Source organism: Lichtheimia ornata (assembly GCF_029851405.1).
Source record: "Lichtheimia ornata isolate CBS 291.66 chromosome Unknown scaffold00060, whole genome shotgun sequence".
In the NCBI taxonomy this organism is placed as follows: Eukaryota; Fungi; Mucoromycota; class Mucoromycetes; order Mucorales; family Lichtheimiaceae; genus Lichtheimia; species Lichtheimia ornata.
Genome location: NW_026695380.1, coordinates 120,258 through 143,974, shown reverse-complemented (window position 1 = coordinate 143,974; position 23,717 = coordinate 120,258). Strand labels below are relative to the sequence as shown.

At 43.3% G+C, this 23,717-nt stretch overlaps 8 protein-coding genes across 8 annotated transcripts; 7 read left to right on the top strand and 1 right to left on the bottom strand.

Annotated features, from left to right (window-relative positions):
* Positions 1-654: 654 nt before the first annotated feature.
* Positions 655-1,667, top strand: O0I10_009836 (uncharacterized protein; the record flags this gene model as incomplete). The annotated part of the gene is made up of 7 exons (XM_058489822.1): positions 655-692; positions 744-811; positions 870-957; positions 1,014-1,077; positions 1,140-1,277; positions 1,339-1,447; positions 1,525-1,667. The coding sequence occupies 7 exons, from the start codon at positions 655-657 to the stop codon at positions 1,665-1,667; spliced, it is 648 nt and encodes a 215-aa protein (XP_058339444.1).
* Positions 1,668-2,116: 449 nt separating this feature from the next.
* Positions 2,117-3,424, top strand: O0I10_009835 (uncharacterized protein; the record flags this gene model as incomplete). Its single annotated transcript, XM_058489821.1, has 3 exons — positions 2,117-2,481; positions 2,545-2,809; positions 2,870-3,424. The coding sequence occupies 3 exons, from the start codon at positions 2,117-2,119 to the stop codon at positions 3,422-3,424; spliced, it is 1,185 nt and encodes a 394-aa protein (XP_058339443.1).
* Positions 3,425-3,719: 295 nt separating this feature from the next.
* O0I10_009834 (uncharacterized protein) lies at positions 3,720-4,226 on the bottom strand (the record flags this gene model as incomplete). Its single annotated transcript, XM_058489820.1, has 1 exon — positions 3,720-4,226. One exon carries the CDS (start codon positions 4,224-4,226, stop codon positions 3,720-3,722), a length of 507 nt encoding a protein of 168 aa, XP_058339442.1.
* A 423-nt stretch (positions 4,227-4,649) lies between these two features.
* O0I10_009833 (uncharacterized protein) lies at positions 4,650-6,924 on the top strand (the record flags this gene model as incomplete). The annotated part of the gene is made up of 8 exons (XM_058489819.1): positions 4,650-4,724; positions 4,779-5,376; positions 5,431-5,709; positions 5,787-5,846; positions 5,899-5,993; positions 6,047-6,125; positions 6,191-6,270; positions 6,337-6,924. 8 exons carry the CDS (start codon positions 4,650-4,652, stop codon positions 6,922-6,924), a joined length of 1,854 nt encoding a protein of 617 aa, XP_058339441.1.
* A 2,232-nt stretch (positions 6,925-9,156) lies between these two features.
* On the top strand, positions 9,157-10,590 carry O0I10_009832 (uncharacterized protein; the record flags this gene model as incomplete). The annotated part of the gene is made up of 5 exons (XM_058489818.1): positions 9,157-9,182; positions 10,003-10,113; positions 10,174-10,201; positions 10,268-10,395; positions 10,467-10,590. 5 exons carry the CDS (start codon positions 9,157-9,159, stop codon positions 10,588-10,590), a joined length of 417 nt encoding a protein of 138 aa, XP_058339440.1.
* Positions 10,591-16,303: 5,713 nt separating this feature from the next.
* Positions 16,304-18,412, top strand: O0I10_009831 (uncharacterized protein; the record flags this gene model as incomplete). Its single annotated transcript, XM_058489817.1, has 5 exons — positions 16,304-16,719; positions 17,021-17,132; positions 17,285-17,742; positions 17,811-18,209; positions 18,274-18,412. 5 exons carry the CDS (start codon positions 16,304-16,306, stop codon positions 18,410-18,412), a joined length of 1,524 nt encoding a protein of 507 aa, XP_058339439.1.
* A 190-nt stretch (positions 18,413-18,602) lies between these two features.
* O0I10_009830 (uncharacterized protein) lies at positions 18,603-19,985 on the top strand (the record flags this gene model as incomplete). The annotated part of the gene is made up of 5 exons (XM_058489816.1): positions 18,603-18,721; positions 18,791-18,870; positions 18,958-19,024; positions 19,088-19,469; positions 19,527-19,985. 5 exons carry the CDS (start codon positions 18,603-18,605, stop codon positions 19,983-19,985), a joined length of 1,107 nt encoding a protein of 368 aa, XP_058339438.1.
* Positions 19,986-21,255: 1,270 nt separating this feature from the next.
* On the top strand, positions 21,256-22,846 carry O0I10_009829 (uncharacterized protein; the record flags this gene model as incomplete). Its single annotated transcript, XM_058489815.1, has 4 exons — positions 21,256-21,291; positions 21,358-21,468; positions 21,600-21,921; positions 22,023-22,846. The coding sequence occupies 4 exons, from the start codon at positions 21,256-21,258 to the stop codon at positions 22,844-22,846; spliced, it is 1,293 nt and encodes a 430-aa protein (XP_058339437.1).
* Between the last annotated feature and the right edge of the window lie 871 nt (positions 22,847-23,717).

Below are 23,717 nucleotides of genomic sequence, written 5' to 3'. Positions count from 1 at the left end.
TACGCTCACTGAAGTTTTATTAAACCTCATGTTGAAATGATATACATTGTTCGTCGTATTGTTGGATCTCATTGGGAGACTTTCTAAGCACACTCCACCTTGTCTTTTACATAGTTGTATAGTGTACATAGTACATAGCCATTTGGATGAAGCCATTGCTGTATTGAGATATGGTACATGAAGGTAATGCAAAATGGTTATTGTACGATCAAATGATGTGGAATGGTGGATATGATCATTACGCATTATTTATTAGAAGAATGTAAATCTAGAGAGGCAGTGAAAAGGAGACAGGGGGAAGGATTGAAGGGAGGTGGTATTTGGACCAAGACAAAAAATCTTCTCGAAATCGGCATGTTGGGTGATGAAAGATACATTCAGGATGATCGTCTCAGGCGGATGATGATGGCAACTTTGTCGTGTCTACAATCACGGACGACCAAGCGTTTCTTTCTTGAACCAATGCAAGGCAAATGTGGCTCCATCCCATAAACTCTTGTCATCAAGCAGTGATATCAATGTTCATACATCCTCGAGAGGTGCATTTAGGCCGAGTCGAAAGCCCGCTGGTACTCTATCGACACGTCACAAGAAGCAATATGGGTTGCGGATTTAATGAGTAGGCACTTGTAACAGTATCCAGCTGCAGGAATTATGACCCATCCGATCGCTCTCCTCCTTTTGGTTGCAGTGTGAGCATCCTCCATCAAGGAATAGAGCAAATCACTCATCTCGATTCGTAGTTGTCTCGTAGCATTCTGTCAAGCTGCATCAGTCTCTGGATCGATTGCAACCAACGCTATTCTCACAGGTATGCGTGTATGCACTTGCTTTCTTTCTCTATCAAGGGTATGCTTACTCTATCATAGATATCAATCAGCTACGACCATCCACACGAGTGCTTCTTGATGGTGGCAAATACACATCACATATCACGACCAACGGCAGGTTTGAATTGTAAGTCTTTGAATCACGTGGCGTCTCAGCTGTTATTCACCCTATGTACCCCTCAGCTCCAATATTGAACCTGGAAACTATCTATTAGAGGTGCAATCGGTCGACTATGTTTTTCCCAAGGTAAGGTATAGGGCGGTCTATGTATCATGGGATCAAGCAAAGCTAACTTGGATGGGATTTAGCTTCGCGTAGAGGTGGATAATGAAAAGGGATTGACTCGGGCAGCTTACAGCATTTATGGCCAAAGTTGGGATAAGACCGGGTACACAGTTGAGCAGCCATTGGAGCTTCGTGCAAAGGCTGTTGCCAATTATTTCATGGTAAGTGGATAAGGAAGTGTGAGTGAGCGTGTCTATCATTGTACTAATTCTCGTGATAAAGCAACGACAAGGATTCAATGTCTTTGGTTTGTTCAAGAATCCAATGTTCTTAATGCTCGGTGTCAGTGGATTGATGCTCCTTGTAATGCCAAAAATGATGCAAAACCTTGGTAAGTAATGGACACATGACTACATGTTGTTGGGGAAGAAGAATGGTTGGCAAGGTTATTCATCCATTGGTTTACAGATCCGGAAGCCTTGAAGGAAATTTCCCAGACTCAAGCTGATGCACAAAAGATGATGACGGATATGCCTAGTCTTGCTAAAATGCTAGGTGGTGGAGGTCAACAATCGGGTAGTCCAAATAGACAGCAACAACAACGTCGATGAAAAGGAGGTTCATTATTATAAACTAAGAGATGGTTGCCAATGTAATTGTGGGTCGATTTTATTGAATGGCTATGATTCCGTGCTTCCGAGGATGATTTTTATGGGGCTATCCGCTGTGCTATGTTTGCGTGAGAAAAATGGTTGAATGTGCAGGTTGCATGTATAGAAGGAGGCAATGTAAATGTATAAACAATGGATTCCAGAGTGCTGGTTATGCTCTTTTATATATGCAGGATTGTGGTTGGTCAAGTGACTTCCATAAGGTGATGATGGGTATATTCACAAAAGCACATGTTTATAGAAAGGGATCTGAGTTGCTGAATTCGGTCTTTCCCCACACAGCAATAGGATACACTGACTAACGTGAAATCGAACTTGTATTACATATTACTTCAACCTTTCTTTCTCTTTCCACTCTCCCCTTTTACCCCCTTTACTACTTTTTATTGATGACCACTCAACTATCCAGCATTGACAGACAATATCAAAAGGCCCTTCGAAGCTTCTTGCTCAAGAAATATACCACAGCTGCCACTGCCACTCTCAAGGCAATAGCCGATTTGGCCAAACTTCCACAAGACAATCTCAACGTTGGACATTTGGAGCAACTACGGTTTTCGATCTGGACATTGTATCTCAATGTGACAACGACCTTGCTGACACACAACAAGCCTTCGCAACAGCTGGCCAATTTGGTGGGATTGCCAGCATCGGCAGCCAAGAATCCTGATCACTTTGTTCTTGCTATTTGGGAAATGCTATCCGAGGGATACGGTGGTCCTGGCAACGTCGACCCACGACTTGTTTGTGCATGGTAGGTGTATACACACTTATTGGTATATGATGTATGATAGCTGATGATATTGGTATTACATAGTTTGATCATGACACTAAAGTTGCAGGTGATCAAAACGGGTCGTCAAGTAGCCGAGGAGTGGTATGCAAGTCTTCCAGATGCAACTATAGACTACTTTTCTTCTATGGCCGAACAAGTCAACCGAGAACAAGCTGATGTCTACTATGACGGGTGTGTCAATGCCATCAACCATTATGCTACCCAAATCCTTCCAGCCATGAACGATTACGAATCCGCCATATCCTTTATTCAGTACAATGCATTACTTAATGAGGAAAAGAAAAAGGTATTTGAAAGGATGAATCATGCTTTGGGATCACTTGATTAACGCTGTTGTTGTACGTAGTCAATGCAAGCAGCGGTTGAGAAACACAGAGATGGTGTCATGCGTGAACGACAAAAGAAGTTGGAACAGCAACGTAAGGCGGAGCATATGGCACGAGTGGCAAAGGAAAAGGAACTTGCACGATTGCAAGCTGAAAAGGAAGCTGAACAAGCAAGAAAGGAAGCAGAAGCAAGCAAAAAGAAGACATCTCAACAACCATTATCACGTGAACGTATTGTCAATGGATTACCATCACCCGCTCTTTCGGTCAGATCCTCTTCATCATCATCGGATGACGATGAGAGAGTATCATCAAGCACAACACTCGCTACAGAAAGACGTCGCTCACTTGGCATGGCAGCAACTGCATCCCGAGGTAGTCCAGCAGCTATCAAACAATGGGCGCTTGAAACATTCAACAACAACTCGCATGCTGCCCTTGCCATCCTCTTCCTTGTCTTTACTTTGCTTGGTATTTTGCGTGGTTCTCGAGGTCAATGGCCACAACCAATCAAGGCAGCATTCTCTAAGCTTTGGCAAACGATTCAAATGGGTACCAAGGTCACTTATCTGTAATGAATGAACATGTATCTTTAATCCACTTGATCCATTCCCCCTTACGAATCCGATCCCATGCTATCCACAACCTACTCCATAGACAATGATAATACCTGTCCTTGATTAGTACTCTTTTATCCTCCTCCTCATCAACATTAAAAAAGGAGACAAGGCTTTTTATGGCCCTCAGTGTGTATAGTTTCGCAAAAATCTCATTAGTGTTGGTTTGTTTGTTTATACGCAGGGTGTGTGATATTCCCATTGTTACGATTCATGATACAGATATAGTGTGGATATGATTATATACATAGGTCTAAGCCTTGCTTGATGCAAGCGGTTGTTGTTTGGGTGGTCCTTGAGCATGAGACGTTGAGTATTTTGTGGACGTTGGCACAAGCCCGCTGGTCACCCAAAAGACGATACAGCTAATGAAAAGTAATAAAACGAGTATGCCAGCAACACCAGATACCCAACGCATCCGCTCACGTCCTCGCACAAGACGTTGTAACCATGGAGATGGTAAACTTCCTCCATATCGTGGGTCACTCTTAAAGCCTCCTTGATCATCGTCGTCTATATTGTAATGATGATGGATGCCGCCTCGTTCATCAACAGTAATCCATGCTGTACCAAGCGTTTCAGAATGTAAGCTGCATGTACTTGATTCAGCCGTACGACCTTGGTTGCTCTTTTCTGATACAAAGACTGGTGATGGTGGCTGTATAAAATTGGCGTCGTCTTTGTTGGGTGCCGTATGGGCTTCATTTGTCGGCGATGATGGCACTATTGTTGATAATTGTGATTGTGGAAGCTGTACCATCGCCATCAGCCAAATCGTGCTTAAAGTAACCGTGCACGTAATATGTGTATGTGAGGGGGACAAGAGGAAGCTTGATGAATGGAATTTTTTTGTGCAACCATGCAAAACGTATAATTCCATTGTTTCAACGAGATAACGCTGACACAGCTTAGCAAACAATCGATGAGATCCCAGTAAACGTTGATGATGTGCATGATTATACATGGAGAGGTTTTGAAGCATGCTCCTTATCTTTGAAGAAAGGTGTTACCTTTCATTCATTTCGATTTATGGATCTGCATGTGTGCGAGAACTCGTATAGCACCTGCTACACGTACGGAACGAAATTTTCCCTCTTCCCGAAGGTTCACACACAAATAAATTTATGCAGCCATTTCAGTTTTAGATTCTTTTTCTTCCTTCTGGAAATCACACAACCACACTATGGAGCAACAAAATACCATTTACGATGTTGTGATCGCAGGCGCTGGGCCTGTTGGTCTTTTCCTTGCATACAAGGTATACTTGAATCCGCTACATGATGTGCTTGCGTATTGAAGCAAGAGTAAAAAGATGCGATGCTTGGGCCATTCAGTCTACATTTGTGATCCAAAGCTGGGTCCCACTGACCAAAGTCGTGCTGTGTTGCTGACGTCTCGTACCATGGAGATTTTTGCATTGAATGGGATAGCCGAGCATTTTCTCAAAGAGGCAATCATAGCACAAGGGATGGAAGCTCACTATAAGGGATCAACGCTTGGTACCATCAGTGTCGCCACCACAGACTTGACGCCTTTTCCTCAAATGACCTTGCTTGTTCAAGAGAAAACGGAAGCCATTTTTATTGATTTGCTTGAAAAGATGCATTCGAGTAATGATGTTAAGGCTGTAGAGTGGCGTACGGAGGTGTGTGGGTATTCCCAACACGATGACCATGTCGAAGTCCAGGTACGAAACGTCAACGACGACACCAATAAGACATCAACTATACAAGGTCGTTATCTTATCGGGTGTGATGGCACTCATTCGGTGGTAAGACGAAAGCACGGTGATTGGAAGTATGAAGGTTATTCGGTGGACACGCAATTCGTGTTGGCAGACATTGCTTTGGAAGGCCGTGATGTGGATCGGGTGACTAGCTATCGTGCACACGCCTTTATGCATCCTACTGGTGAGAGCTATTCACTTCACGCATACATACATAGCTGATTTGACGTGAGGATAGGATTCTGTGGCCTAATTCCTATCGGCAAACGGAACGGCAAAGATTATTTCAGGCTTGTGAATAATCTCACACCGTATCAGGTGGCAAAATCAGATGACACCACGCATGGCATTTCACGCACTGGAGAAACCGTTACACTTGATCGACTCAAAGAGCTCATGGAAGATCGCTTAAATCCTTTGGATATCAAACCTGTTGATCCAGTATGGTCATCCGTATTTCGGATCAATGAGCGCAAGGCAAATGGCTTTCGACGAGGTCGTGCCTTTGTAGTAGGAGGTAAGTGGATAACACAATACATGCCGTAGGTGTAATCTCACATGCTTATGATGGTGATCATACTATGTTTATAATAGATGCTGCCCATTGTCATTCACCTGTGGGTGGACAGGGTCTTAATCTTGGATTTCAAGATGGTACATTGCATACATACCTGTTCCGTTTATGATGAACCAAGATTATTAACAGCTACCAAAGTGGATAACATAGCATGGAAGCTTTCGCTGGTTTTGAATGGTCGCTCCAACGATGTAGACAAGCTGCTGGATTCTTATACCATCGAGGTATTATGGTGCATGCACTACATAATATCAACATACCCACCGTTTCTACGTAGCGTGATCCCATTGTCAAATCAACAATGACCAACACAGGCTCAATGACTCGATTAATATTTTCGGGGGGATTCATTTCAGGTACACCATGATGGTTGCATTGATGGACAACGTAAATGGCTCACTATACTGATGACGTATAATAGACATCATGACCTATCTCGCTGTGAGTGCCTTGACATCAATCGAGAGGCTACAAAAATACATTGTGACAAACATGATGCAGGTAATTCAATGCTATGGCTACATGTAAACCAACATCCATTGATGTCGAAGTATCTTTGTCGTGTAGGTGACGATCCATCTTGGCAAGGATTCACCCATTTTGCTACCATCATCCTCTCTATTGATCGAATCAGGACGCTTTATGCCAGAGACATGTTTTCTTCGAAAGCGTGTGATCAATGACAAGCTCGAATTCAAGACACTATATCAAATTTTACAAGGAGTGGATCGTCAGCATGCAATTATTTGGGTGTGCACACGCCCTTCCAAGTATGATCCTTGTCCGTGGACCAAAGATTTCTTGGCCAAAGCTGATCGTTGGAAGCATGCAACTCGTCCTATCGCCGTGGAGTCAACGTGGCATGTGCATGATGCAAAACTTCCATCATACGTTGCAGCTGGGTCTAGTAATAGCAGCGTTATCAAGGAGGATACCTTCTGGATGGAGAATAATTGGGAGATGCAAGACGCATTGACTAAACGGATTGGTCTTGACGTGCACCTCAACAATACAAAACGAGGAATGGAGCCACCAGCTGCCATTGTCATTATCAGGCCTGATGGTTACATCGCTTCCACTGCCTTGATCCAATCAGCAGATGATATTGATAAGGCATTGACCCCGCTGGAAACATATCTGGCACTTGCCAATTGAGTTGATGCTTCCATTAGTATGTTGCTTAGCTCTATTCATGCACCAATAGCTTGATCAACTATGATGTAAAATATGTAAAACACCACTACTTGCCTGATGTCGTGATTAGTTACATGATTCTTTAAGGACAAGGGAGAGTGAAGATTAACACTGAGCTGGTGTTGTTGTGGGATGACGCTTTGTGTGTGTCCGTGGAGGGCCATCGTATAAGAAAAGAGCTAATCCGAGTGAGGGATTGAACTTGGTGTGTAGTGTATATTCAAATGTGATATGGGACCATTACTTGTCTATACACATACTTTGATGCAACTTCATTATTGGATGTTGTTTACGTCCTTTCCTAAAGGCAAATCATCATCACCCATTTGTGCAGCAACCCATCTATGATGTGTGTGCGTCTGTGTATAAACCATATGCCATTTGGCTCATTTATTCACCTTTCTTATCGACACCATCCATTAGGAGGAAGCATCTCCATGCGTCCATCATCACGCTTACATCATAAGTAAATCTTAAGGGTACCGTTTTCTCCAATTTTTCCAATGAAACATGAGGTTTTTATTAGAAAAACTTGATCAGCATGTATGGGAGAACCCTGTGTGAAAGATTCAAGTTTGAGAGGGGCAATCTCAATATCAAGGTTTGGATGTACAGTGTTCATGCATTTATACAAGACGTGTCAGGCCTATTTGATTTCCAGCTCTTCCCCTCTTCCTCCCATTCTCAACTGTTGCCCCATTCAAGTATACAGCTACTACCTGCGAACGATTGTCCTGCTTCAACCCATCATGTCAACCCTGCAATTGCCTTGATCCGATTGTCTTTGACTGAATGGCAAGTTCATGGCCTTCTTGTCACTCTTCTACAACACACGCGTCTCTTGACACAACACACGCTCTTGCACACTCCTCTGCCACAACCAATCGTAACAGCGTTCATTGAAGCAGCTGCTATTAGCTATGTCTTTACTCCATTGTCTCAAACAGCGTTCACAACCTTGTCATTCTACTACAACACACGCTCTTGTGCACTCCTCTGCCACGACCAGACGTGACAACAGTTGCTATTAGCAAGACCTTTACTCCATTGTATCCAACAGCGTTCTTTACTTGCAGCATCATACACGACAGCCTTTTACACGTGAACAGCAGATAGCCGTTGTACAGAAGCAGCTTTATCTACGTGTTTGCTTCAATACACATTCATCCCTGTGGATGATGCCGTATCAGCCATCAGCTTCATCGACAATACAAGCAATCTTAATCTGGTTGAGCTGCGATGGAAAATGACCAACAGCAGGATGGGGAAAGGAAGCACATCACGATCAATCACTTCTCTTGTGCCCATTGTTGAACGAATCATCGACACGGTGGATATACTTACGTCACTTACAAAAATCACCTTTCAAGTGGCAGGTGGATGGTTTATCACTTCTACTCGGTGCTCCACCACTTTATCAGTTCGATCCATCATGACAACGATTCTCACGCCCACTCACATATAAACAAGGCTGTTGTCACCAACGCTATCATACGCCCTTTCTTTCTACTTGTATTCATATCATCATCAATGACCTTTGGTAAGTCTCAAGGATAGTCTTTATGTGATTCCCAAAATGAGGGTACTCATGCATTCATCTTTTTTTTGTTTTCATCTATAGCCCAAATCGTTGCTTTACCACTTGATGTGCCCATTGGTGCTGCATAAAGATCTTCCATATCGGAGACGTGGAATGTAAGTGACATGATGGATAGATTGGGTTTCCTCAATGTACTTATGTCTATGGAAACAGGGTAACGATAAGCTGTGCATGGCGAGACATGCTGCGAAAATATGGGCTCGAGATCCAACAGTTACGTGATGGTATGGGTGTATTCCAGTGGAGATTGCCATATACCTGGTGAAAGAGAGATGCAAGAAGTGGCGCGTCGCGGTGATGATCGACCCTTTGTGGTAAGTATAACTATCATTTATATATTTAGGATTGCCTAGTCTGATAGGAATTTTGGACTCCTTTGTAGGCGACACAAGTACATGCGGTCCGTAACGCTGCTGCAGATGGTAAGTATGCTTTGGAACTCTGACTCATGTCCCTTATTGATTCATTGTTTCTAGGTTACTTCCAATCCTTCCCTCAGCATGATTCAAATTAAAACAACGCACAGCTCAATGGATCCTTGAAGCATGTACTGGTGATGAGGCCGACGAGAGTGATACCTACAGTACCTTACCATGTTTGCAGACATCCTCCATCGGACGTAAGTGATTTCAGATAAAGTCAGCGGTGCATTGGGTTTAATGAGCTGTACATTGTAGTGCCCCACGTCTCCAGAAAGCCGTTAAATCCCCCATAGTGGGGGTTTGTCGTGGCCGTTGTGCACACTATTTATCGATGAAGGTGCGACCGACTTCCCTTTCTGAAATGAGCATTGATACATACACCCCTCGAACAACGTTGTATTTTGTGGAATTGGAGCACAACAAGTGATTTGTGATAGCCGATTGATGCCCATTGCTTGACGATGAATATTGTCAGCTTGTTTATCTCTGATCCTGATTTATGCGTGGACAAATCATTCGCACCAAGACTCTTTGTGAAGGCGCCCCAACGCTCTATCATTTATCATCATTCCCAACAAGCATTTTATCACTCATTGCTGTAATCACAGAAATACACACGCCCACCATGCACATATAGACAAGGATGTTGTCACCTACTATCACACTCCCACACATGTCTTTTCTCTCATCCATCATGTCACTCTTGGATTGTTGTCTCCTTTAAAGCCCTTGGTGAGTATCATAGTCGACGGCCTTATTATTTGAGCGATCCATGTACTCATATGTGTGAAGATCTTTAGCCTTCATTGTTATCCTACTTGCATTGTCATTGTTGTCATTGTTGTCATTGTGATCTTGGCTCTTTAATAAGGTAAGAGATAGTCACCATCTTGCTTGATAAAGCACATACTCACATTCCTCTTGATGTAGGGAATAGTACCCACGATGCGTATACAAGATTGTATTACCTGGCACAGTCTACTGCAGCCCGCATGGCGTTGATATAACTACTTGCAGTCTCCTCCGCGACCCCATTTTCGATGAACTTGAAGATACATTCATTCATGATGCGGTTTCGGATATTTTGGATGTGATTTTTGGCGAAGATAGGCAACTGTCTCATCAATGGTAAATTGGCAAATATACTTCTTGAAACAGTGCTAATACGCAAGCATATGATTATTATAGGCCCAACACACAGCTGACAGGAATCGAAGTCGATGAAACCCTGAAGCCCGACTACATGGTATCAGTTCGCCCAGCTCAGCGTGTCGTTTTCTAGCTTGTAGCCGAGATCAACCCCCCACCCAATTACAGCAAAGAAAACGTATGCAATGACAAGGTCAAGCTTGGTCATGAGATGAAATCGATGCTGCAAACATTGAAAAGTCTCAAAGTACATGATCCAAGGTCATTCGGCTTACTAGTTCAAGGTAAAGACAATCCTATCGATGACATGAAGACGCTAATGGGATCTATAGGAAATACGTGCACAATTTATTTCATGGAAGCTGTGTACAAGCCAATGTATCGAATGATGGAAATGCGCAAATTTCAGCTTGTCACCAAGATCCAAGACCTCCCCCTCCTCGCGTATGCTGTTGAGCCATTGTTGGCATGTCAAGTATGTATACACCTATGCTTTGTATAATATGAACACAAGAATTGATATATATTATACAACAGGCGATGGTCAAGCAAGTAGCTACAGACGTTGAGGAACGATATTCTGCAAAGCGGTGAACCCGATTTCGATGATTATGTACAATATCCATCCCCAAGCTATACATGATGTTCTTCCCACCTATAACAATAGAATAAAAGTCTACAATTACAATTGGTGTTGTTGTTGAATTGGTTGGATGTATATGCAAGAAGATATGCATCGTTTTCATGTGGCATGTGAACGATATTCCTGATCCAGCCCAACATTTCCTTCATTCATTTGCATTAATCTGAGAGGATTTGACTACTACTGAGCAACGCTGGAACAACAGCAAAATTATCATACCATGTTTGACTGTGCAATCTTGAGGTATTAGTAGGAGTGACCTTCTTACCGGTGGGAGGGTGATTGGTACATGTATGCAAAGCGAAGGACTTTTTCTTTGTTAAGGACAGCATCGAGCATACTAGGAAGAAGGATGCTTCTGACTGGGATGTAAAAAAGGGTTGATGCTTGGGGATTTGGTAGTAGTAAGGTAATGGCTGATGTTGGATCATCATTATACATGATGTAAAGTGCAAAATGACACACACCCTTTTGCTATACGTGAGGATCATTTATTTTATTTACGCGTGCCTATTGTCTATTGTGAGGGTGCTGATGATGATGATGGGTGAGCTGTGTGTTTGGGTGGATGGTGTGTATTGGGGAATTGAGTGGCCTCAGTGTAATAGCAGTAGGGAATTTAAACTTGGGGGACAGCAGCTCCACGACTTGAGGCAACGCTTCTCCCTTCTCTGCTTTTATCCAATGCACATCATCCCGATCAAGGTAATGTATTATAGAAGAGTGCTCTTGTTGGCTGTGAGGTGTTAATGTAGTTCTGTACATGCATTGTCAGGGAGTAAGTGTGTCCAGGTGCTGAGGAATGAGCGTGGTTGGTGGTTGGTGGTTGCCATGGCGATATTGTTGCTTCCTTTTGCTCGTTGCTATTCCCGCTCTACTCTTGGTGTCAACAGGTACATTCAGAGTCCAATGTTGCAGCCGAATTGGTTCCATTGACGCGTCAGCTTGTATAGAGAGCAAGTTTGGTTTCAAGACGTTGGCTGGTTTGGCGTCGGTTTCGGCTCAACTATACTACACCATGGTTTTCGGTTTCCAGTAACCAACAACAAAGGGGTTTTTGTGTATATGGAAAAGGCAAGTACAATGAAACAAACAATGAAAAGGGTGTTTATTGTACATGTGTGCTGATAATGAATCGCATAGGTCTTTGATCAGGCAGTGCAACTTGGGGCATCATCATCTCTTTGGGTTCAAGTCCAAACTTGTATCAAGTGGCCGCTGCGTCGCTCTGCACTAGTCAAGTGTGTTGGAAAAGTTTCTTGGAACGCGTCCAGGGTCCTATAGGCATGCGTTGAGTTGAGGATGGGTCGATGACGATGGGTGTTTGGAAGAGCATGGTCACCGTGTTGAGGTAAAAGGGGATTTGCAACAGCTTGTGAATGTGTTTAACCAACACGCTCTTCTCGTGATAGGCTCGTTCTTTCCCTTGAGGATTTCTTTTCATGAGGTAGGAAAATGATTGGAAGGATTGGATTGAGGATCATTCTTTCTTTGGAGAGGATGAATGAGGACAACTATGAGCCTGGACTCTACGTAGGTGAGTCCTTCCTTGCCATGGATCGAACTGGCCTTGCGTGATTCGTGCAGTGCTTTCTCAAAACAAGGGATCGCCCGACGTTGCTCGTATGGTGGTGATTTGGTTTGTGAATTCCTTCTGATTTGCTTTCTTCCTTAGAGAGGATCGCCTAGCGGTATACCAAATCGTCATCATTTCCGGTATCAGATGGTCTAACTTGCCTGCTTTCTTATTTATAGAGATGACGATTACGATGATCACCTCAGTTACAACAATGACGATTACGATGATCACCCCATCCACAACAATGACAATGATAACGACAACGAGATTCAAAAGGAAGCCTGCAAGATCCCATTCTTTTCAACTTGTGTATTTTTGGATGTTGGTGTGACAGATGAGATTGACGACTGGTGACGAGTATGAGTAGGAATGATGACGGAGGACGACTACGACGATGGTGGTGGCAATGTACAGTAGCAAGAGAGCTAGATGAAATAGAGCATTGTTTATTTATTACACGCTTGTTGGAGGTTGCTAGCTTGTGGATTACATACTATTGCTTCCAAGATGGAATAATAAAGGTGGTCCGGTTACTGTATCTGTCATACAAGAAGTATATGGCTTTTGTGATGCGATAAGGAGGAGTGGGAAGTGGGATGCGCTTGAGAAGAGAAAAAGTGAAGAGATCCCTCCATTGAGTTTCAGGATGAGTGACTCATTCAATATGTATACGTATCTTTTTACATATACAAATTGGTTTATGCAGCTCGACCTTCTCCTACATGCAAACGTGATACATACCTTGACACACCTTCATTATTGGATGCTGTTTACTTACGTACCTTCACAAAAGACAATCATCATCATCATCCATTTGTGTAGCAACCTGTCAAGGACGTGTCTGTGTAACCACCACGTGCCGTTTCACTCAGCTCTTCATCCTTCCGTTAATGCAGCCGACACCATCCACTAGGAAAAAGCAACTCCATCACGCTTACAGCATAGGTAAACATAAACCTACCTGTATCTCCGAACTTTACAATGAAACGTGGGGTTTTGAATAGAGCAACGGGCTCGGCTTGGCCAACAGCACCTTGTGTGAAAGTTTCGCGTTCAATGTCGCAAACAGCCCAAAAAATATTTTTTGGTCGTCGAAAAAAGTTTCAAGAGGTCGACTCGTTTCACTTTGGCTGGTGGCGACATTGCGAAATCTGGGATTGGCCACGATGGACTTCATAGTTTGACACAAGATCGCTTTGACCCCGACGAGCAGCTTTGTTCTCTTAAAGACCCCACGTTTGATTGTAAAGTTTAGAGATACAGGCACCTTTATGTTTTACATATGCTGTAAGCGTGATGCTATATGAAAAGAGTTCTTGTTCATTGTAAAGTAGTATGACTACAATAGAGCCAAAGATGCAGAGGGACGTGTTGTGTAACTTTAGTCAGTCAGCATAGGCGATGCATGATAGTTGTACACTATTTAGGAGTAGTTCCTAAATGCCAGCTAATAACCCAGTCCTCCCAGTCATCTTTGTTGCCCAACCCAATGCATGTGAACGATTCTCCTGCTCCAGCCCATCATTTTCATCATTGAACTTTCTTGATCCGAGAGTATTTGGTTGAGTTACGCTCAAACACAAAACATCATCCCATTTCACAAAACATCATTTTGCAAAGTTATTTGTAAACTGCCAGCTAATAGCCCATTCCTCCCATTCACCTTTGTTGTCCAATACAATGCATACAATCGATTGTCCTGCTCCAGCCCATCATTCCCATCATTGAACTTTCTTGATTCGAGCTGACCTGGTAGTATGGCAACAATGGGTGTTGTTGGATCATCATTATCATGTAAAGTGTAAAATGACACACACCTTTTTGCTATACGTGAGGATCATTTCTTTTATTTACGTGTACCTATTGTCTATCGTGAGGGTGATGATGACGATGGGTGGATGGTGTGTATAGGGTAATTGACGAGTGGCCTCAGTGTAATAGCAGTAGGGGATTTAAACTCGGAGGACAGCAGCTCCACGACTTGAGGCAACGCTTCTCTTCTTTTCCTCGCTCTTCTGCTTTTATCCAATGCACGTCATCCCGATCAAGGTAATGTATTATAGAAGAGTGCTCTTGTTGGCTGTGAGGTGTTAATGTAGTTCTGAACATGCATTGTCAGGGAGCGAGTGTGTCCAAGTGCTGAGGAATGAGCGTGGTTGGTGGTTGGTGGTTGCCATGGCGATATTGTTGCTTCCTTTTGCTCGTTGCTATTCCCGCTCTACTCTTGGTGTCAACAGGTACATTCAGAGACCAATATTGCAGCCGAATTGGTTCCATTGACGCTTCAGCTCGTATAGAGGGCAAGTTTGGTTTCAAGACGTTGGCTGGTTTGGCGTTTTGTTTCGGCTCAACAACACTACTACACCATCGTTTTCGGTTTCCAGTAACCAACAACAAAGGGTCTTTGTGTATATGGAAAAGGCAAGTACAATGAAACAAACAATGAAAAGGGTGTTTATTGTACATGTGTGCTGATAATGAATCGCATAGGTCTTTGATCAGGCAGTGCAACTTGGGGCATCATCATCTCTTTGGGTTCAAGTCCCAGCCTGTATCTACTAGTGGCCGCTGTGTCGCTCTGCACACCAGGATTTTGTTGACGAAATCAAAAAAGGATGGTATTGTTGTTGGGAATGGATGGCCATCTAGAGGTAATTGCGAGAGGCTGTGGTTTTCCTTACGTGAATCAAACAGCATTTTCTCCAAGATATCGATCCGACGTTGTCCATAGATGGTGATTTGGTTTGTGGATCCTGCATAATTGCTTTCTTGCGCTGAGCGGACTGCCCTGGGTGTTACAGGTCATCGTCTTTCTAACCGAACCTGCATTCTTTATTTTTAGAGACGACGATAACAATTACCACTATAACTATGGCAACAGCTGCGTACTATCTACACCTTATATTCCGATCCACTTAGCTAGTTTATGGTAGTATGTACACGTTCCCTTCCTTTTGTTATTGTAGCTTAGATGGAATAAACGTAGCACTGTTATCGGTCATTCTGATTAAGTACCCTATGTATTCTTGATGCATACGGCCCCAGGAGAACTAGTAGCATACATCGAGTTTCAAGGCGAACAATCAATCAATTTCACCCTCTTCCTCCAGAAGGATATGTACGTAGTGGTGTAATGGAAGATGGAGATGAAGATGATCAGCTGGCTGTAAAAATCGACCTCCCAAATAGGTTGCTCGATAAATACATTGGCCTCGTGCACTCACTTTACTGTTTGAAGCTAACAATTACCCCCAACACATGCTTGTACGTGCGTTCATTTGACTTGCCTTGTTGTTATCAGGGTAATATGAGAGAATGTGGCGGGGTTAGATAGAAAGGTTCCCAAGGCTTCAAGGCTTTTTTCTAAGATAGTAATACAGACCTATATACGGTACCATTTGCAATCATCTAATTTCGAGATCACTTGCCACCTTATGAACATAAATGCGTTTACCGTGTAACGCACCGCTGAATCGCCTTTTTTTTTAAAAAACGCATCATCCTATCACACCTGATCACCTGTGCTAGGTTTGCATCTCCATGACGAGCTTTATTTATAGCCGTATGAGAGCAAAAGGGGACACGCTTATGTAAAACCAGGATGACATTAGATGGTAAAAGCGAAGAACACAATCACACAGCAGCTGATGTAGGTGGTATTGTTGAAGAAGGTGCTGGTTACATGATCATCCCCCTGATTGCAACAAGCTAATAGTATTCAGGGTCTGAGAACGCGGGTCAGCCTTGTACCACAGCAATTGTCCCCTGTTTTGCTTACCTAAGTTCACCTTTTATAAAAGATGGAGGAAAGCAGGGTTCTGGTTGGCCGTGTTAAGCAAACAGCTGTAACATCGAAACCTCGGAAATACTCATCTCGTTGATACACATTACTCACATACTTCTTCTTCTCTTCCTATCCCATACTTCTTTCTTCGTTTACTTAGCCTATGGATGACCCATTGCTTATCAAAATTGCCCAAGCTTTCGATGTGGATCGCGATACGTTTTCCTCCATTGTACATGGATTCAAAATCGAGTGTGAAAACGGTCTCACCGGTGCATCGCCATCAATAATGATTCCATCATTTGTTACTCGCATGCCGACAGGTTCTGAAACGGGCACATTTTTATCACTCGACCTTGGTGGAAGCAATTTACGAGTGGCAGCTGTAGAGCTTCAAGGCAATAGCCAAGTTCTTGTTACCGAAGTCAAACGTCCCATCACCGATACGCAGCGTACCACGTCAGCTGATGAGTTCTTTGATTGGATTGCAGATGCTGTGCAAGAGCTCTTCAATATGAGGAATTTGCATAACCAGGGATCTACACTAGCCATGGGTGTTTGTTGGAGTTTTCCACTAGAGTAAGTATCCTTTATATAGTATGCGTACGTGTATGTGTGTGTGGTGATGGCGGCTGTTACAGCTACAGCTAGCTTTAACAACATGCCGATATATATATATTATGATCGGGATATGATGAAAAGGAGCAATGCAGTAGATCATTCTATTATGAAGGGGTGTCTGTGTACCTGGTTTAAAGTATTAGTGCTATTTGATACCTTCAGGAGTATTATGCAACCAGATGCCGACCTCTGTGCATTTTCCTTTTTCGATACCGACATCCCTGGAATGACAGTAACATACTCACATCAACCTATGCAGTCAAACAGATATCAAATCAGGCAGAATCCTACGCATGGGAAAAGGCTTTGTGCTCGATGGGGTGGATGACCAGGACCTAGCTACGCTTTTTCATCAAGCATTTAAAAGAAAAGTAAGTATCCAGCACCGCCTCTTCTTTGATACTGTAGCCTTTACACTACCACATGTACAACAACCAATATGGTACTTAACCACGTCTTTGACTTCACCGCTTTTCTTATTTTGAACATGCGTTATTCTGTACACTAATGATACATCTACTAGGGTCTCAACATTGAAGTTGTGGCAGTGCTAAATGACACCGTAGGGACATTAGTAGCCCATGCGTATACCAACCCCGGAGCTGCTATTGGATACATCTATGGTACAGGTGTCAATGCTGCCTATGGAGAGAAAAAGTCGCGAATTACCAAGCTTGATAAAAGCAAAGGCAACGATGGCATCATGCTCATCAACACCGAAATCGATCTCTTTGGCGACGAATCGTACCTTCCACGCACACGCTTTGACCGGCTTTTGGATAATAGCCATTCACAACAGGGGTATCAGCTATATGAAAAAATGACCTCTGGTGCCTATCTCGGTGAGCTTACAAGATTAATCGCTATCGAGGTGATCTCATCAGGCGAGGAAGATGATGGTCGCCTTTTCAATGGAAGCGTTCCATCCAAATTAGCCAAGCCATGGGGATTCACAACATCGATGATGGGATCCATAGAAAGGTAATCACATTTAGGATGTGCTCCTACTACGTCCAATAATGAATAGCTCATGTATGATATCTCAATAGCATGGGTGACCAAGAAGACCTTGTATCACTTGTTGGTAGAATAGGTGAATACCTAGGTTGTGTCCACGATCCACGAGTACAAGACGTACTGCGATTTGTCACTATATGTCGTCTCGTATCATCTCGTGCAGCCACTCTTGCAGCGGCATCTTTGGCTGCCATCATTGAGCAGCAACCGGATTTGCTTTCAAGTCAAGGACCAATTATCATTGGTGTTAACGGATCCACCTTTGAAAAATACCCACACATGAAGCAGCGCATCCACAGGGAATTATGCAAATGGTTTGGTGAAGCAATAGGTGCTCGTATACAGATTGATGTGGCACGTGATGGTGGCTCTGTGGGTGGTGCATTAATTGCAATGCTTTATTCAACCAAGCATCAACATGGCAATTTCAGGTATGGAAACAGCTATATAGCTCCAAAGGTATGGATACCAATACGATTCTTTATTGCCTGATAGATCATGGTTTTGTATTCCTCCATGGAACGTTAAGCAAAAGTATCTCAAGAAGATCCGGAAGCTGGTTAGCAAATTGTCAGCATCGTCTACTGCTAAAAGATCGCCTGCAATCTCTAGTAATGAAAAGACATTATCTTAATGCATAAACACATTCTCGTTAATAACGACATCGGATGATGTGTGGGAGTTTGCAATGGTGGTGGATTTATTTGTCATGTGAGTCAATGGCTGACAAAGCAAAGCACGGACTATAAATGGCTGTGACGAGTACACCGCATCAAATTCCTGCGCTTTTCTTTTCCGTTTCCTTATTACTGTCAAGCACTCCAATGTCAGCCATCGAACTCCCTCAACATTCCAAACCCTCAAACAATGGTCTCTTTACTTGCCTTGCTTGTCATGTCGCCTTCCCGACATCAGAACGACAACGCGATCACTACCGCACCGAGTAAGCGCTTCTTTCTTTGCATAACAACGTCGACTGTAGTCACTGACAATACGTGTCAATATGGTATAGCTGGCACAAGTATAATCTCAAGCGTAAAGTAGCCGAGCTTGCACCTGTGAGTGCTCAACAGTTTGCAGAAAAGTTGATGGGTAAGGAGGATAGGTGGCGTGTATGACATGTTGCGTGTTGCTGCGGCAATGAGAGTCGGCTTATTAATACACCGGTTTTTCATGCAGCATCACAACAAAAGGGACAAGAAGAACAAGAGAAGATGGGACTCATTTATGAATGCCCCACATGCAAGTGAGTGTCATGATCATACACGAAGCAATATTGCCTGACAAAAGCATGTGCGTGGGAATGCAGGAAATCATACTATTCCGAGAATGCCTTCAACAACCATATTCAATCCAAGAAACACAAGGAAATGGAATTGCAAATGCAACAAGAGGAAGATGAAGATATCGACAATGCTGAGACATCGGATCAACCTTCGCCACCTCGTAAACAAGTTCTATCGGATGCATTGGTGGATTGTCTATTTTGTATGCACACGGCAAAGGATTTCGATGACAACCTTGAGCACATGCGTGTCACTCATGGATTCTTTTTACCCGACACTGAATACCTTGAAGATCCCCAAGGCCTTGTGCGCTACTTGGCAACCAAGGTGCAAAATGCCATTTGTCTTTATTGCAACGGTCGAGGAAAGGAATGGAAGAGCATCGAAGCTGTGAGAGCACATATGGTAAGAATCTATTGGGGAACGAAGGTATATATTCTGAACGCATTTGCATATGACTAGGTGGATACTGGGCATTGCAAGATGGCTTATGATGAGAGCGAGGACCCTGAGGAGCTATTGAAGTACTACAACTTTGGAGTGACTGATACGACATCGACACCAGAAGATCATGCTGTTGTGAATGGATCAAAAAGTGAACTTGTGCTCGACAATGGTTTGCGGATAGGACATCGACGATTCCTCAAGCACTACAAGAAGCATCATCAAACCAATTCAGCCGATGATAAGCCATCCGAAGAAGCTGATGATGACACGGCATCACTTGCATCGTTACCGAGACGTGAAAGACGCCACCAACGACTTGCTATCACTGATGGAAATGATCAACAACAACAACAAATTGCACGTACGATTGAAGGAAAGAAGGCAGCATCAGCTAGACAATACGCAGAACAAAGGAAGGCAGTGAAGCACAATTTGAATGCAACACGACGTGCCCGTGAACAAAACCCTATATAAACACCATATCCTCCTGATGAAATTTTCGAATAAGAAATCAGAGATCGTTTCATTGTATCTACTTTAATTGTCATTGTTGTCGTTGTGTTGTTTGGCACCCTAATAAGGTAAAACGTATCCATCTTCCTTGATGAACCACGTATTCATATACAAATCATGTTGCTTTTTACGTAGCTACCACCCAAGAGGCATATGCAAAGTTGGATTTGGACGTGTATTGGTTATATTATCTTAGGTTGCTATGCTACCCTAGTCACCTTGTTCTCTTTCATAATAAACAAACCCTTGCCGAATATCACTTACCCAACGGCCTCCATACAATCACACATCCTTATCATCTTGCACGCCTCAGATGTATACGCAAGCTTGCTGATAATGATGCATCGCCTGATATCCGTAATAAAGCAGTTCAAAGTGCTCATACACTTTACCTTTGCAAAGCAAACCTATGCATACGGGGAATACGGTTGCCGAGATCGTGAAAAGCAGTAGTGAGAGGAGCAAATTAAGCTTTTTGATGTCTTGTGAAATGGGAAGAGGCACTCATACACATTCTGTAAGAAGCAAAGAAGAAAAGGAGTGAAAGATAAAGGGGTGTGTATATGTATGGGGAAGGAGAAAAAGAAGAATGGTGATAAACTTCAGGTCCATCGATCTACAAGATGCTTGATTATCCAGGATACAACTTAGTTGCATCAACTATGTAATATCTACACGAGGGGTGACCACAAAGGGAAGCTACAAAATGCTGCATGATTATGAATCGTGTCTACTATAGCAGTGAACCTCCTCACATGTAATTACTGCAGCTGACGCATACTCCCAGTAATGGTTGGTTCAGCTTCCAGGGCAACATCCTCCTCCCATTGGCCCCCTAGCATTTCTCTTTCCTTCTCCTTTCGCTATCACCAATGTTGAATAAGCTGCAGTGGCGTGACAGCAAGCATGTGTCATGGTTATGGGCGGGACCTCGACCATGGAATTGCTTGATCATATCAGCTGCAAAAGAAAATCATCATAGATGGTAGGTCGTTTATCATTATGCATTGATAGAATCATGCATACGGACCAAAGAATATGAATTTTCACCCTGCTTATGCAACCATCTGAAGCATACGACTGCGGAAAAAGTGCAGGTACACACATTGGATAGCCAAATTCCTTGTAGATACAGGCGGTCTAAAGTCAAACCAAAGACAAGGTCTTTATCCAAAAACTTTCCGATCACTTCTTTTTCACTTTTTGATCTTTTCTTCCCTTGCCCGTTCCAATGACGACTACCGTCGCCTCTCGATCAATGGATGAGGTATGGATATACGTTCAAGATGACTCCTAGTAAAATGATGGCTCATACATGTGCTGTTTTTGGAAGCTGCAAAGACATGATCATTTCTTTGATGGGCGTTACGAGAAGTTGTATACCCTGGGCAGGGGAAACTTTGGCAAGGTTTACATTGCCCGTGAATGCAAAACTGGAAAGCAGGTACACTTGTGGTAGTTCTCCTTTGCTTTTTTCCATCTCTCTCCCTCCCCCCTTGTACCCAATCTATCATAGTCCACGTATTGCAACATGTGTGTAGTTGACTAAAAAAGTGGGCACACGTTGCATTATAGGTTGCCGTCAAAGTGATTGACAAGAGCGCATTTCGGAACGAAGATCAACGACAGCATGCCAACAATGAAAAGGCCATTTGTGAAGGATTATCACTTAAATTGCGGCACAAGAATGTTGTGGATGTGTACGAGGTTCAATCCGATCATGCCAATATTTTTGTGGCCATGGAGTATGTGGATGGTGGGGAGCTTTTTGATAAAATCAAGCAAAAACGACGGCTGGAAGAGCCATTAGCACGACGTTGGTTTCGAGAAATCATTGAAGCCGTTGCATACATCCACCGAAATGGCATTGTTCACAGGGACCTCAAGCCTGAAAATGGTACGTGCTGCATGAACCATCTTTAACACCCCCACCAACGACTGGTATTGTTTGTTCAAAAACATAATTGTAACCTTCATTCTTAAATTTGTTTGCTATAGTGCTAATTGACAAGTATCAAACCGTGCGCATTTGTGATTTTGGATTTGGCAAGTTTTGTGAGCGGCAGCAAGTGCTTAATACATATTGTGGCAGCCCATTTTATGCAGCACCCGAAATGGTTACTGCGACGCCATATCAGGGACCTCCTGTAGACATGTGGAGCTGTGGTGTGATCCTGTATGCCATGCTGGCGGGCACTCTCCCTTTTCAGGGCCAGGATATGCCTCAGCTTTTTCGACGTATCAATAGCGGACAATACACACTTCCAGATCACATTTCAAAAGACGCTGCGAGCTTGATTGAACGATTATTATGCAAAAACGCCCGACATCGTATCACAGCTGATGAATGCTTGAAACATCCTTGGCTAGTACAACACATCCCTGCAGCAAAAGAATCGACACCACAGCCATTGAAGAACACCAGTGCACGAAAAGCATCGTCATTATCAACACAACGACAGCATCCATCCTCCTGTTCATCTTCCTCCTCAACAACTACCACTACTACTACTAATACCTCCTCACCGTCTGCACCTTGTTACTCCCATACCACACCTCGTGCAGCTCCCAACAAACGATCAAAAGCCTCCCGCATCTTTTCACGCATGTTTACTCCAACACGAAAAGCCCAAATTGCCCCTTCAGCATCGGGTACCGCCGCTGCTGCTCATGCTGATGGTTCAAGTTACGCCAAGGATGAGGATCAACCTACTACGACAACAACTTCCAAGAATAAACTTAAACGCATGGAGGGTAAAGTTGCTATGCGACTGAAGGGTTTCTTGAAAACAGCCTTCCAACGGCGAATTGATAGTTTTTAGTAATAAACAATGTAATCTTGGGGGAGGGACAAAAAGTTGTTGACATTATAAAGTGCATTTTAATCATCGTGCCAAGATCTCAAATCGCCTAAGAAAGATGTATACTACAAGCTGCGGACATCAATGGACTATTTGATTGTTGTTTGTGTGTCAGCTCAAAGCATCTTGTGCAGCACATTGGTTTGTTGTACAATGTACAGTGATTGTCCTTTGGAAAGGATTGGTCAATCTATTTCAGGCACTGCTGCTACTACGATCACACATATGAATGACTTGATATCTGCTGCACGTTGCGTACCAATCGAATACGATTAACAAATGAGGTGCCGTTGAAACATATTGCATGTTGTTGTTTCTTCTTTTTGATCCGGGAGTGAAGTTGCCGTTCCATGTTTGAGATGCTACGCATTAAATTTGTCACACACATTCGGGTGTTGCTCCCGTTAGCAGGAGCAAAAGCTCCACCAATACGTATCCATCAACAAACAATAACCCACATACACAAATACACATTTCTGCGCCACAACTCCCCCTCCCCTTGTGGGTTCACTCGAAAGAGAAAGGCAACTTTTGTTTTCGCGCCCGATGTCGATAGGATGCATATGAGCTTTAATTACGGTACACACACACATGATTGTCCCTTTTCGCCTCCCACTCGCATGAATGCAGTAAGCTCGATCATGAACACGATAGATAGGTGTTTGTGGGAGAGAAAATTGCACGTAGTACATCATGGGCTGAACCCAGCGAGACTATATTATCAGGGGTTGTGTACATGTATGTGTGCACTCATATGCTTATCCATGGTATTATATAGACACAATGAAATGAGAATTGCCGAAGCGAGGGAAGAGGGGGGGGGAGGGTTGTG